Source organism: Sturnira hondurensis, unplaced genomic scaffold, assembly GCF_014824575.4.
Source record: "Sturnira hondurensis isolate 20B ecotype Veracruz unplaced genomic scaffold, ASM1482457v3 Scaffold0019006, whole genome shotgun sequence".
In the NCBI taxonomy this organism is placed as follows: Eukaryota; Metazoa; Chordata; class Mammalia; order Chiroptera; family Phyllostomidae; genus Sturnira; species Sturnira hondurensis.
The window spans coordinates 10,636,390-10,650,346 of NW_028091637.1; the positions used below are offsets into that span (position 1 = coordinate 10,636,390).

Genomic DNA, 13,957 nt, shown 5'->3' on the forward strand with positions numbered 1-13,957 from the left:
AGTAACAGTTACGATGACAGTTTCAAAAGGACAGGTGTGGCTGGAATATTAAACAAAGACAAGCTACTTGTAAAACTGCAGAGAACTGCTAGGGCAGTGTACTTGTGGAAGGAAGAAGCACTAAGAACTGGGCATGCGCGTATCATGTTTTCTGGAGTACCAGGGCTCCTGCTGGGAGAAGGTAACACCTGCTATGTAGTCATAGGCAATCAGTGTGAACTACGTATATAACTATTGAGAATGCACTTTGAAATGGTAATTTAAAGGGGAAAGTGGTGGCGGGAAAATGGAGACAACTGTACTTGAACAAGAACAACAAAAAAACAAACAAAAAAGAAATGGTAACTTAATTGAACTTTCATTCTGGTTTAATCATAGCTCTCTAGAATTCAGGTCAAGTTCAACAGGTACAAGCTTTTGACTTCTATTAAGTAATTCTTCTGCTTTTCTTTAGAGAAACGAACACTAAGAAGTTCAACATAGACATAATAAAATGGTGACCAAAGCATATGTTTTTAATGCTTTCAATCTTTATTTTTCTTCTGAGCTAATGATGTAGTTTGGGCTACCTATGAAGTGGGCCCTGAGATGAAGTTAGTATGCAGAACATTAAGAATGCCCTTGGGATCAATACTCGTGCTTGTGGGAAGGTATGACAAGGGAGCACACAAGTGGGGAGAGGAAGAAACTGATCTGTGACACGGTCCAAGTGTATCTTGCCCAAGGCCATTAGGGTGCCACGGAGTTAAAATGACCCTTCGCAGCAGTAGTCCTGAATTGGTCCAAAATGGCCAAACCTTTACAATTCCACATCAATCAGGTACTGAATAAGGGCCACACTGGGGAGGGGCAAGACCCTGGGAAAGGCAGCCCCCTATAGCTGAGGCAATTCTTGAAGAGACTGGCACATGAAGGCTCTCTGCCAAAAGAGCTTCAGGTAAAAGTCATCACTGAAGGAGAATGTGTGTGGCACACCAGTGTCTGTCACAACTAACTCAACCAAAATGAGAGAGAAAACTTTTTTCAGCTACTACACAAAGAAACCACCCAGAGACCTGAAGTATTCAAGAGAAAAATGCAAGACAGTGCTGGCCTGCATGATATCCAACTGCCACATTCCCTATGGAAGGGCTCTGCGGACCTGCTGGCTAAGAACACCCAGAATGCATTCCCCAAACATTATTACTACGGAGTGAGAGCCCAAGGTGAGCCCCTAGCCACAGTACACTACCATCTCTCTCCCACCATCTTTCTCTTCTCTCTCACAATCTCCCCAAGACCCTGCTGCTGCTTAGCCCACATCCAATTCAACAGCTGGGATGGGAGACAGACCTAACTACTGCAACATCATATTCAGGGGCAGCTGCACCAAAGGAAAACTAAAAATGACCCTTACAACGACAAACAATGCATTCTACCAAATACTAAGTCAGAACAATTTAGATCTTAATTTATTAATGCAAGTTGACAATTAAAAAAAGATTCTAGAATTAAAAAGAGAATTAGGAATCAAATACTGCAATCTGAGGAAGTAGTCCCCTAGAAAACAAACAAAATACACAAAACAGTAGATAACACAAACAAATAAAAACCCCACCTGCTCTGCACTTTCAGTGAGATGACAGAACAGCATATCGATAACATGACAAGTTCATGAAAAACGAGTGATACAAAAACAATGTGAAAAGTGGTTAAGAGTAGCAAAATGGGTACTGTCAAGTGAGTAGAATTGAAAGAAAATTTGTCCTAAAGACAGAAAATCACCAAAGAAATGATAAATGACAGTGAGGGTTCCAAACTCTGAGTGGTAAAAGTAATAAAAAAAATCGGCAAAAATCCCCAGAAGCAATAAACAATTCATGAAAATTAATATACATTTAAGGAAAATTCATTTTGGTCAAAAATCCTTATTCATTGTATAAGGACAGCACTAATGAAAGATGATCTATTCCCAGACCTGCTCGTAACACAAAGAGGCTAACCCATAAAACTTTCTAAAGTTTCCTGTTTTTTCTTCTATAAAAGAATCAAACGGTATCTCGCTTCTTAGAGACAACAATAAATACTTAGAACGCAATTCAGAGAGAAAAGGAAACAATTCTAAGGGACAAGAAATGTAAACCTACCAAATTCTAGATGAAGAAATACACTACACCATCCATCAGATACACAGTTTTATTTACCTGAGATGTCATGTATATACTAAATGACAAACAGACAGCTACAGGCTGATTTCGGGCAATAGACATGTTTTTCTAGGCCTGCATAGTGTTGGGTGATCATAGCTTATATATTTTGAATTATTTTTGAGCATTGGAAAAATGATATATTTTATATAAAATCCATATGCATGTATAAATGGCTTGTTTAAAAAACACAAATCAAAGAGTAACACAAAAGAGCCCTATGGAAATGGAAGTTATTCACTTTGTGGGGGTTACACAAAGCTACAGATAGGTTCAAATGAGTGCTTGTAAAACTGGAGAAATTTGAATTAATTCTGTGTTATTATTAAAAAAAAAAGAAATGTAAACCTAAAGTCCAAGTTTTTAGTTATAGTGTAAGGGCAAAGACATTTCAAAATAGGCAAAGATGAAAAGTGAGACCAGGCTAAAAACAAACAAAACTTATGTAGAACCAACTTAAAAACAAGAAGAGTTTATTCATAAACACTAGTGAGGAATAAAAGCAGTAAAAAGAAATTATATCAACTGCTGAAAATGAAAGTGTCTTTGTTCAATTGAACTTAATGGTTAAGGGGGGAAAATAACATGAAAGAAATGAAAAGTATACTTTTTAAAAAGCGAAAGAAGAAAACAGGTTTTATTCTTGACACTGACAAAAAATAAGAAACTTCTTAGAAAATAATAAACAAATAGGAAAAAAGCACAATAAACAGAAACAGAAAAGTTTAAAAATCTATTTCAAGATAATAATAGCCAAAAATTTTGACCATGCATAAAGTACAAAGCAATAATTGTTAGGAAAATAAGACTGACAAAACTAGAATCAGAAAAATCAAGTTAGATAGCTATATTTCACACAGAAATAAAATCCAGCTAGATCTACACCTAAGAAACAAAATTTATGTCTTAAAAAATTGAATATTTTGTAACTGTGAAATGAAGGTCATTTTAACCATAACAAAAATCACAAAAGGAGCACTACCTCAATGCATAAAAATTGAGAAATTCTATATGTAACAAACAACAGCTTAAACAATATTTGAAAAACTAAAAAATATTTGCAATACATATAACACAGAATTAATACTTATATGACAACACTTGAAAATCAGTGACGAAAAACTGTTCAATGTATCAGTAAAAAGACAACAAACTCACAATTATCAACAACTGAAACTGAAAAAACCCCACAAAAACAAAAATGAATTAAGCAAACAACTAGAATAGGAACAGAATCACAGAAATGGAGATCACATGGAGGGTTATCAGCAGGGAAGGGGAGGAGGGAGAATGGGGGAAAAGGCAGAGGAATAAGAAGCATAAATGGTAGGTACAAAATAGACAGGGGGAGGTAAAGAATAGTATGGGAAATGGAGAAGCCAAAGATCTTATATGCATGACCCATGGACATAAACTAAGTGGGGGGAATGCTGGTGGGAGGGGGAATGCAGGGCGCAGGGCAGAGGGCAGAAAAGGAGAGAAAATAATAGGACAACTGTTAACAGCATAATCAATAAAATATACTTTAAATAACAAAAATTTAAAAATGTTCAGTGTATAAACTGGCAATCCATAGAAGAATTTAAAAAGGAAAAAATACTTAACATCTCTAATAATCTAAGAAATGCAAAGTAGAATATGAAGCAATGCATTTTTTAAATTATAAGACCTTTGAGAGACTAATATGCAATGTTGGCAAAGGATGGAGAAAAAGGACTCCATGAATTTCAGAGAGAATGGTGAGGAAATTTAATGTTATATCCTTTTTTTTAAACCCTCATGTGAGGATATGTTTATTGACTTTAAAGAGATAGGAAAGGGCAGAGAGAGAAACATCAATGTGAGAGAGAAGCATCAATCAGCTGCTTCCTGTATAAGCTCTGACCAGGGATTGAACCCACAACCTAGGTTTGTGCCCTTAACATGAATTGAACCTCCAACCTTTTGATGTATGAGCTGATGCTTCAACCTTTATTGGAGAACTGCTTTAGACATTAAAAGAGTTATATATTGTATGTATAAACAAGAGTATGCATGTGAAATTTTAAAAACATGTTAAAAACATGTTATTTACATAGATGTAAAATATAAATACTATGTTTACACTTTGCAGTAAATCTGATTTGAGTAGGCACAGAGCAGAAGTTTCCAAAAATATATACTAAATGGCTAGAGTGATTATTTGTAGAAAAGCAGAATTCAGGGGGAGGGGAGATTTATCTTTTTAACTCTGTTTTTCTGGGTATCTTCAAGATAGGAGAAATAGTAGGAAATCCCCTGTCATTTTTTACCACTGCTTATAACATTTTCACTGTTTTTACATTGGTAGCTGTTACAACCTGTAACATGACTGCATGCACACACACACACACACACACACACACACATGAATGTACACACGTGTATATTGTACTTGTGGAAGCACGTTTACTTGTAGTCCTCTGCATTATTTAAACGTTCTGAAATATCTATAATTACCAAGTATTGCTTTTATTATCAGAAAAATTGAAAAGTAATTTCCCCTTGGAGTTAAAAAAACACCAATGACTTATTTAAGTAAATTGGAAAAAATGGGGGGGGGGGGAGGAGACAAAAGAGCAGAACAAAAGAAAAGAACTCACCCGAATGATGAATCTGATCGCTGCACATCCAGAAGTTGCCATGACTTTTGCACTGTTGGGGACAAGGTTGAACAGCGTAGGTACAATGGCTTCAGCGCCATGATCAAACTTGTTTCCCAAAACTGTTGAAAGATGGCTACAAAGGAAGGCAAAATAGTTTTAAAAAATAGTTTAACATTAAATATAGGTAGGATCATATATCTTTAAAATCTTCTTTTACTCAAAATTTTTATTGTCATCAGTTTGTTTTTTAATCCTCATCTGAGGATATATTTTTATTAATTTTAAAGAGAGAAAGGAGTGGAGTGAGACAGAAACATTGATGGGTTGCCTCAACTACGTGCCCCGACTGGGGATTGAACTGGCAACCCTAGGTATGTGTCCTGACCAGGGATAGAACCTGCAACCTTCTGGAGTACGGAATGACACTGCCACCAAGTCACCTACCCAGAACTATAGTAATCAGTTTTTCAGTAGCAAAGCAAAAGAGAGATAGGAAAGTGCAGACATTACATATTTCCTTTGTCTTCCAATCTTTTTAACCATCAAGACCAAAAAAAAAGTTGGAATTTTCCATTTTAGCATCTACTATTTGCAATGGCACTTGAAGAAGCTATCTGATGTTAAAATTTAACCATTAAAGGCACAGGTAAAAAATTCACCTGTTTACTCTGACCTTTAGCCATCCTTATCCATCAGATATTTCCACTGTAATGTCCCAATATAATTCTTTTTTTTTTGAAGATTTTTATTTATTTATCTTTACAGGGGAAGGAGAAGGGAGGGAAACATCAATGTATGGTTGTCTTTTGTGCGTCCCCTGCTGGGAGTTGGCCTGCAGGGAACTGGACTACAACCCAGGCATGTGCCCTGACTGGGAATCGAACCGCGATCCTCTGGTTCGCAGGCCTGCACTCAATCCACTGAGCTACACCAGCCAGGGCCCAATATAATTCTTAAATTCAACATATTTCATAAGCAAGTTCAAAAGCTTACCCAAATCAATACTCTCCAAGGCATTCTCTATTTCTATTAATGATGCCCCCACTGTATTAGTCACAAATACTTCCTGACCTTTTTGGAGGAGGGTTTCAGAATTCTTGATTGAAAATACAACTCTATCATATACTAGTTAGTTGCACGACCCTAGGGACATCTATCTGTTCTTTCCGAATTTATACAGCAGTGAAACAAATTCAACTTTTAATTGTGTGAGTTCAGTTAAAGCACTCGGGAAGAATGCTGCAATCACTCACAGTGCTGACACTGCTTGCAGTACTGGTTAATTTCTATATATTGTTATCGTAGTCAAAACACACGGCTGGGATACAGTTAGCTCCAAAATTTCGGGTTGTTGATTCAAAGAGCTCTGGGAATTGTTGCTTACTTTATAGCTTCAGCAGTTCTTACTGGTGTTCAGGGCATTGCACCTTTCACACGCACAGACCAGTATTCAGCTAGACTCATGGGATCCCATACAGATTTCCACAGCTCCTTTTCTGCATATCTCTCTTCTCTTCAGTGTTCTGCACTGCACATTTTAGCCACTTTACCCTCCAGAAACTCCAATCTCTGTTTCTTCTCAACTCAGTGAGACTGCCTTGCCCTGTTTGAAACTGCCTTGCTCTGCCTTGTTCTCCCTCCCTTCCCCATGATTCAGTGCCTCAAGGTCAAAACTGCTGATCATACTGTTCCAACGCTGTTCAAATGATTTGGCTGTTTCAAAACTCACAGTCCTGCTCTGACCACTGTCCACGATCTGTAAAAAGGTGTTTTCTGTACTCTGTCACTTGCTGCAAGACAGTTAGTCCTGCAGCACTTCCCAGCACCACCAGGACTGCGGTACTATCAGGACTGCATCATGGCCAGAAGCAGAATTCTCATCACGGAATATTTTTCAAGGTTACATTTTGTGGATTTTTGTTTTGTTTTGTTTTGCAGTCAAGAGATATTCAATTACTTTGGTACATGGTACACTGACTTATATCTAGCAATCTTGGTAAAGTCCCTTAATCATAATAATTATAGATTCTTGTGGTTTTCTGCATGGACAATAATATCATCCAATAAAAACGGGAGCTTTGACCTTCCTAGTTTTTATTTCATGACACTGTTTTTTTTCTATTTTCTGTTCTGACTGGGACATCTAATTCAACCTTGCTCAGAAATAATACTAGTAGGCATCTTTGTACTGCCTATCTTCAAAAGAATGCTTATTCAATAACACATAAAAAAGAATTCATGTGGGGAGTAGTAACAAATGAAATTTTAGAATTCTATCATCCTTGAATTTTGGAAGAATATAAACATAGAATAAGTTTACATTTTGGTAAGTTAATGATGCATGTTATGATTCCAGAATTGGTAAAATATCAGAAAAACAGAGCTTAATATCCACATTAGTAAAGAGAAAAAATGAATGTAGTCAGTCCTCAGACCCATTCACTTTCTTCTTTTTTTTGAGAGTGTTTTTGTTTTGTTTTGATTTATTTTTTAAAGGGAGTGGAAGGGAAGGAGGAAGAGAGGCCTGCAACCCAGGTATGTGCCCTGACCGGGAATAAAACCAGCAACTTTCTGGTTTGCAGGCTGGTGCCCTGCCCACTGAGCTACACCTGCCAGTGCCACTCACTTTCTTCTTACACTCAGAATTAGTGACCAAAACTCTACCAGCAGGCTTTAGAAATATAAACACATTTTAAGATTGGTATAAAGTGCCATTAAGAAAAAGAAATGTTTAAAATCACACAAACTGGATCCTTGTAATTTGATTTCTGGATCACATAAAAGCTTTTTGACAGATATCTTGCTGTTTTATTCAATGAACCCTGAATCAATGAGTACTAAATTCATTCATAAAAAAATGCTTATCATATAAAGAATATACTTACGCTACTGTAATGCAAGCTTCTCTAACCACCTGGGATCTAAGATCCTTAGCTGAAAGTTTAAGTGCTCCATCCAACAAGCGTAGATGTTGGAAAAAGCAATCATATTGTGCAGCCCCAGCAACAAGCAATGACCGAATTTTCTTAAGCTGAAATAAAAGAGAATTTCCATTATTGACAAAAAAAGTGGTGATGAAAAAATCAAAATTCTTAAAGCTACTTAAATATCGTTATTTGGGTGAAATTTTAAAAGTAGCATTTCATTATATTTATATAACAATATTTAGACATTTTAACTGCATTAAATGTCTCTTAAAGTAAATATGCAACCCCCCCAAAAAAACTTGTCAAAGAATGTTATAAACTTGATTATATGCATAACTGACATATGTAATGTACAAAGAGATGAAAAATTTTAAAGTTTTAAGGAAGTCCCTCTTCTATAAATTGTGGTAAAATACACGTTTATATAAAATGTACCATTTTAACCATTTTAAAGTATACAGTTCAGTAGCATTGAGTCCAATCAAAATGTGCAACCATTACCACTACATACTCAGGAGACTATTTTTTAAAGGGTCCAATTTTGGAAACCACGTTCATCAAAAAGCAAAAGTACAGAAGCAGAAGAGCCAACCACTAAGCCATCCAAATGGAGGCTGGAGCTCTCGGAGCAGAAGAGCGTCTTCAAGCGGAAGCCCGCCTCCAGGTCCCCGAGGACTCTGAGGCACCCATTTACTACTGCCTCAGATGTAAATATGACAGATGCACAAACTCTGAAATATAGCCCTTTGTCACGGCAAATACTATTTTTAAATTCATCAAGTAGTTTCTCAAGGAATTTAAGCTAAATAAAATATTCTTAACTCAAAAAAAATCAGACCTTTTTTTAAAAAAGCGAGTGAAAATATTTATCACATTCAGAGACAAATACGTGAGAAAGGGAAGAAAATGCCAGACAAATGGAAGTACTATTGTAAATTTTTGTCAACACTATGAAAATACATGCAGGCAAAGCGGACTGCTTTTTCGGTAAACCTTTCAGGAGTCAAGGACAGTGCTGATGAACAACTGCGTAGGGCCACAGGGAGGCCAGGGCCCTGAGGCGGCAGTGAAACTCACACTTTCCCGGTCAACAAGTAGCACATGCAGAGACTAACAAATGGTGAAAAGGTTCCACCTGATCAGCAAAAACAAAACTGACCCTAAATCAGAAATGCCGACGATCTCAATATATTTTCTGGAAAGAGATGCTACCTATCAGACACTCTAGTTCACAAATATCCGAAATACAAGACAGGACTACTACTGACTGTTATTTACAAAGACATTTTACAAAAGAGCAGGAAAAGAAAATAAAAAATAAAAATCTTACCGCATTGGCACGCTGATCCCAGTCATGTTTGTCATCTGACAAAATTTCCCTGATTTTATTTAACGTTTCTTCAAGTTCTCGACTAGAATAGATCTTAAAAATGCAAAATTGGAACATTAATATTTCTTACCAAGAGCACCATCAAAATCATGCCCAGGTTAAAATAATCTTTCAAGTAATAAGTTTATTTATTAACATTTCCCATTCTAGCACTATTTTAAAATGGAGAATGGAAATATATTATGAACAATAATAAAGAGCTTTAATTTGTTTTCCTTACCTATCACCCTATGCTATCCCTCCACTCCTGAGTAACTTCAAACATACGTTCAAAATGCATTGTCATTTAAAAACATGATGCAAACATTCTAATTAATAAAAATAGGCCTAAGTTCTCAAAATGACTTCAGGTATATGATATATGTAGGCATTCATATACTTATTACACAATATTACAAAAGGACACAGTTTAAGTTGGTCTCTCCACCGCCTCCATGCTAGACTATAACCAGGATAACTACATGCTTTGTGTCCAACACCATTACCCTCTCATTCACTCAGCAAATACTCTTATAACAGAAATGCACTATGTTAGGCACTGAGGATACTACGGTGAGCAAAACAGGCATGTTCCTTGCTTTATGCAGCTTATAACCTAGTCAAGGAGAAGAACATTAAACAAATAATATAAAATATAAAATTGCAAACAGAAAGTCCCACTGAGGAGAATTATCCAGTGCTGTGAAATTCTATATATAATAGGGGGTTTGAACTAGTGTTAGGAGAGTCACTCTTGAAATGATAGTCAAGGATGAGGCAAACACCATTAGGCAAAATGGAGAGAGATCACCCTTCCCTGTAGTAAGCAGCATGTGCAAAGGTTCTGTGACAGAAAGAAAATTTAAGAAGGCCAGAGTATAGGAGAAAAGAGTACAAAGGGACCCAGGAAAAGAGTGACTCAGCAGAACACAGTATTTCTCTACATCACAATTAGAAGTGGGCATGTGACCTAAATCAGTTCAGTCAAAGTGAATCTCACAAAGTTTACAAGATCAATGAATAACAGTTTGGTAATAATAAATATTTTATTTTTATATAGTCATTTAAGAAAAAATTTTTTTAAAGATTTCATTTACTTATTTATTTTTATTTTTTATTCTTTTAGAGAGAGGGGAAGAAAGGGAGAAAGAGAGGGAGAGAAATCATCAATGTGTGGTTGTCTCTTGAGTGGCCCCCACTGGGGACCTGGCCCACAATCCAGGCATATGCCCTGACTGGGAATCGAACTGGTGACCCTTTGGTTCGCAGCCTGCACTCAATCCACTAAGCTACACCAGCCAGGGTGGAAAAATATTTTTAGAAGGACAAAAATAAGTATTATATGAACAAGCACATAAGCCACAGTCATGGGAAGTGCCCATATATTGGTATCTTTACCTGAATAGAAGGGACATCTGTAAAAGCTTTTATAAAATCATCTTCATCAACTGCTCCTGCACCCCCTTCCTTAGAAGCACCTGCTAAGTAAAACAAAACAAAAATACTTACTTCTTAAAGTTTATTTTTAAGCATTTTAGTTAGCATCAAGAACATGAAATATATAATTCTTTTGAGCATAACTTTAAGAGACATTCCATTTCATTAAAAAAGCATTGAAAAAATCTCCAACTTTCAGAGAAGTCAAGGTACTTAGTAGTGGGTTGGAAGTAAAATTCAAACTATGTAAGAACAGAGCCCTCACATCCCTCATCCAATGCAATAGCAAGGACACAAGAAATACAGGTGAAAGGATAATGTTTAAAAGCTGAACAGCAATTTTACATGATACAAACTGTCAGTAAGTGATGGAAAATGTGATGTAGGAGATCCACGTGTGCTGCAGTGGTCAGAAGAGCAAATGTAAAAACAAATGAGAGTCTTGAAATTAAATTTAAATATGTAAACAAACCTTCCATTCTCACAGACAATCAAAAATTTAAGAAGTAGTTGTTTAAGAGCCGGTAATTTTTTTGTAAAGAGCCAGTAATTAAGTTATTGTCTTTCAGCTCCAAAGTCACTCTGTCATATTCTGTGGTCCTGGGCCTAAGATTAAGCAAACCATTTTGCCTGCTGAATCTAGTACTTTCCAGTTAAAACTCTGTCAATAGTGGGTGCTGGAGAGGGACTGGAGGATGAAGAAAGAGGGACGTACTTGCTCCTTTCTGACTGTTCTCTGTTCTAGTCAGCAAAACCGTAGAAACTCTGGGAGCATCTCTGTTTCTAGTAGCACCTGGTTTCACCTTGCACTTTTTCTAACACTTACTAAACCAGTTACCTCCACCCATCCGAGACACCAGTCAGCTAGACATTATAGTCAGAAGTGTAAGTCAAGGCTCTGCAGGGCCCCTCCTCTAAAAGCCTCTGAGTTTTAATAATTTAACCTCCTCATTTTGTTCCTGCAGCTCTAGGGAGAGGGGCTTTGTACTCTGCTACCTCCACGACACTTCCATGTTCTCTTTTGCATTCTTAATCCATCAATACCCATTTAGCAATTCTTTATATTAAATTCTCTCTGTAAAAACATCTGTTGTGGTTTCTGTCTTCTGACTGCACCCTGGCTGACAAAAGTAGTATTTAGTTTCTAACTATAAATGCATTTGTTTCATGGTAAGAATTCAACACATGGAACAAATTTAAACTACACAAAATGTACGCTCCAAGTGACAAAAGTTAACAAAAAATCTCTCCAATTAAAAAAATAAATGAAAATATCTCCCCAATTAAGTTTATCATCTATCAAAGGAAATATTAATACTTCAAAAACTGTATTTAAAATGTTAATATCATCTTAATAAAAAACACTCAGGATTTTCAACAGTATGTAAGCTCATCTTTAAAAAAAAAAAACCTTTGAAGATCTTTGTGAGTTGACCACAGAACAGCGTAACAAAGTTGTAAGGCAATAAAACACTGCAAATTAAAAGCAATGACAATTTAATAAATGTAAAGAGAAATGGATACATGGTTGCTATAGGAAATTCAATTATAAGAGTAAATAAATTAGTTATTCCTTAGATATTGAAATCCAATGAAACAATAAACCTCTCAGTCTCATGCCTATGATCATTCAAAGTAACCAATTAACTAAAAATAATTAAAGCAAAGAAACAAAAAATAAGATACCTACCACTATTAGCATAAAATATTACATTCATTTACAGACCTCTTCATAGGAGTTTATTATCTTTGACAGTGGGTCCCCTAGTGGGAGTGCAAAGCCTAGACTTTTACAGTTTCTTCCCAATCTTCCACAGTCGTCTTACATGGGCCACTAAACAAAATTTCTTTAGGGATTTGTCCTTATCAGGTAGTTCCTCAACAGTTAACACAGTTTGCATTAAAAAACAAAAAACTTTCTACATTCATTGGTATATTTTGTTCATTTATATACCACTTCTTGCAAATTACTTTGTTGGAGTAACCAGAATGATCATTAGGCACATCTGGGAAGAAACGATTGATTTCTGGAAAATATATACTTCACCTGGTGGAGGAGACCTGCACAAATGTGCGGGAGCAAAACCAGTCAACAACCTCAGAGTGCTGAAATGTGGAGTGGAAGACAATCTTACAGAGGAATGGAAAGGCGAAGAGTTCAGTATGAAGAGTTACTATAGTGTATACGCAGTTTACAAAAGTTATGGTACCCAGGACAGAATGCTACCTTCACCGATTGTTAACCCACCAGCCACAGCACAACGTCCAAAACCTTCAAGGGAATGCAGAGATTCTGAATAAATCCAAAATAAGGCCAGAAAATATGTGCCTCTAACTAGGGACATACGTAAGAAAGTCTAACTTTGAAAATTCATTCTAACCATAATACCACCTTCACTATCCAGTAAATTCCGTCTTATGAGTAGGGCCAAGTAAACGACTCAGTAGGAGGAAAGAAAATAGAAATGAAATGGTCTTTTAAAGTCCCACAGAAGTTGCAGGGCCGAAAGGCTACAAACAGCACTAAATGCAGCCCTATGACTATCCCAGGTGTGACAATTATGGCTCTACACCTGGACATGAACACCACCAATTTAGCAAGAACTTTCATGGTTTGAGTGGTTGATCCCAACCTACCTGACTCTCACTTTTGAGAATCACATTGTATAAACAGAGCAGCTGACACTGGGAGTGTACTGGGTACGGGAACTGTGTCAGAGCAGAGGACAGGCGGGGCTCCCCACTCCAGCCTCATCTTTCGTATGCATTACAAGTGAACCTTTTCACAATCCTAGTTTGCCTAATGTTCCCCCTCGCCTTGGTTTGTCTAACAAAGCAGAAAAAGGATTCCTGCAGAGGAGAATAATCTATTAAATGAACTGCTTCATCTAGCAACCATCAATCCACTTTGATACAGTTTTAAAGTTCACCTAAAAAATACTATAAAATACTTACAGCACCAGCAAGGAGAACAGATACCATAGGAGAGACAAAAAGAGTAATGGGCCCTAACGACAAATACTAAAGCAAGGAAAGGAGAGCAAGTGTACATAGAACAGCAGATGTATTTGGATAAAATAATTTTGAGAGCAGGAGCACGAATAGAGGCTGGGCTGAAGGGGCGATATTGTTGGTTTCCAACTTGAGAAAAGCTCTTTCACACAGAACTGGGTCAACAATCACACTGCAAGATATTAATAGGCTAAAACAGAACAGAAGAGCTTCGCCCTGAGTTGCCTAACTACTCTAAAAGAGAGGTTGTTAAATTTTTCTGTAAAGGGCCTCATAGTAAATATTTTAGACCTTGTGGGCCATATGGTTTCTGCTGCAATTAACTTCACCACTGTAGTGCCAGCACAGCCACAGACAATATATAAATGAATGAGCAAGGCTCTATTCAAATAAAGTTCTATT

The 13,957-nt window shown here is 36.7% G+C and overlaps 1 protein-coding gene across 43 annotated transcripts in view; it reads right to left on the reverse strand.

Moving 5' to 3' along the window:
- The window catches only part of CLASP2 (cytoplasmic linker associated protein 2), a 170,544-nt gene that overhangs the window by 83,278 nt on the left and 73,309 nt on the right, over window positions 1-13,957 (reverse strand). For 25 of the 43 annotated variants that reach the window (XM_037070789.1, XM_037070829.1, XM_037070830.1 and 22 more), the window contains 4 exons: window positions 10,505-10,587; window positions 9,068-9,160; window positions 7,696-7,841; window positions 4,808-4,943 (listed from right to left, as the gene is read on the reverse strand). In XM_037070789.1, the coding sequence (XP_036926684.1) occupies window positions 4,808-4,943; window positions 7,696-7,841; window positions 9,068-9,160; window positions 10,505-10,587 (458 nt within the window). The remainder of the gene's footprint in view (window positions 1-4,807; window positions 4,944-7,695; window positions 7,842-9,067; window positions 9,161-10,504; window positions 10,588-13,957) is intronic. The other 18 variants (XM_037070788.1, XM_037070807.1, XM_037070806.1 and 15 more) reach the window with 1 other exon arrangement.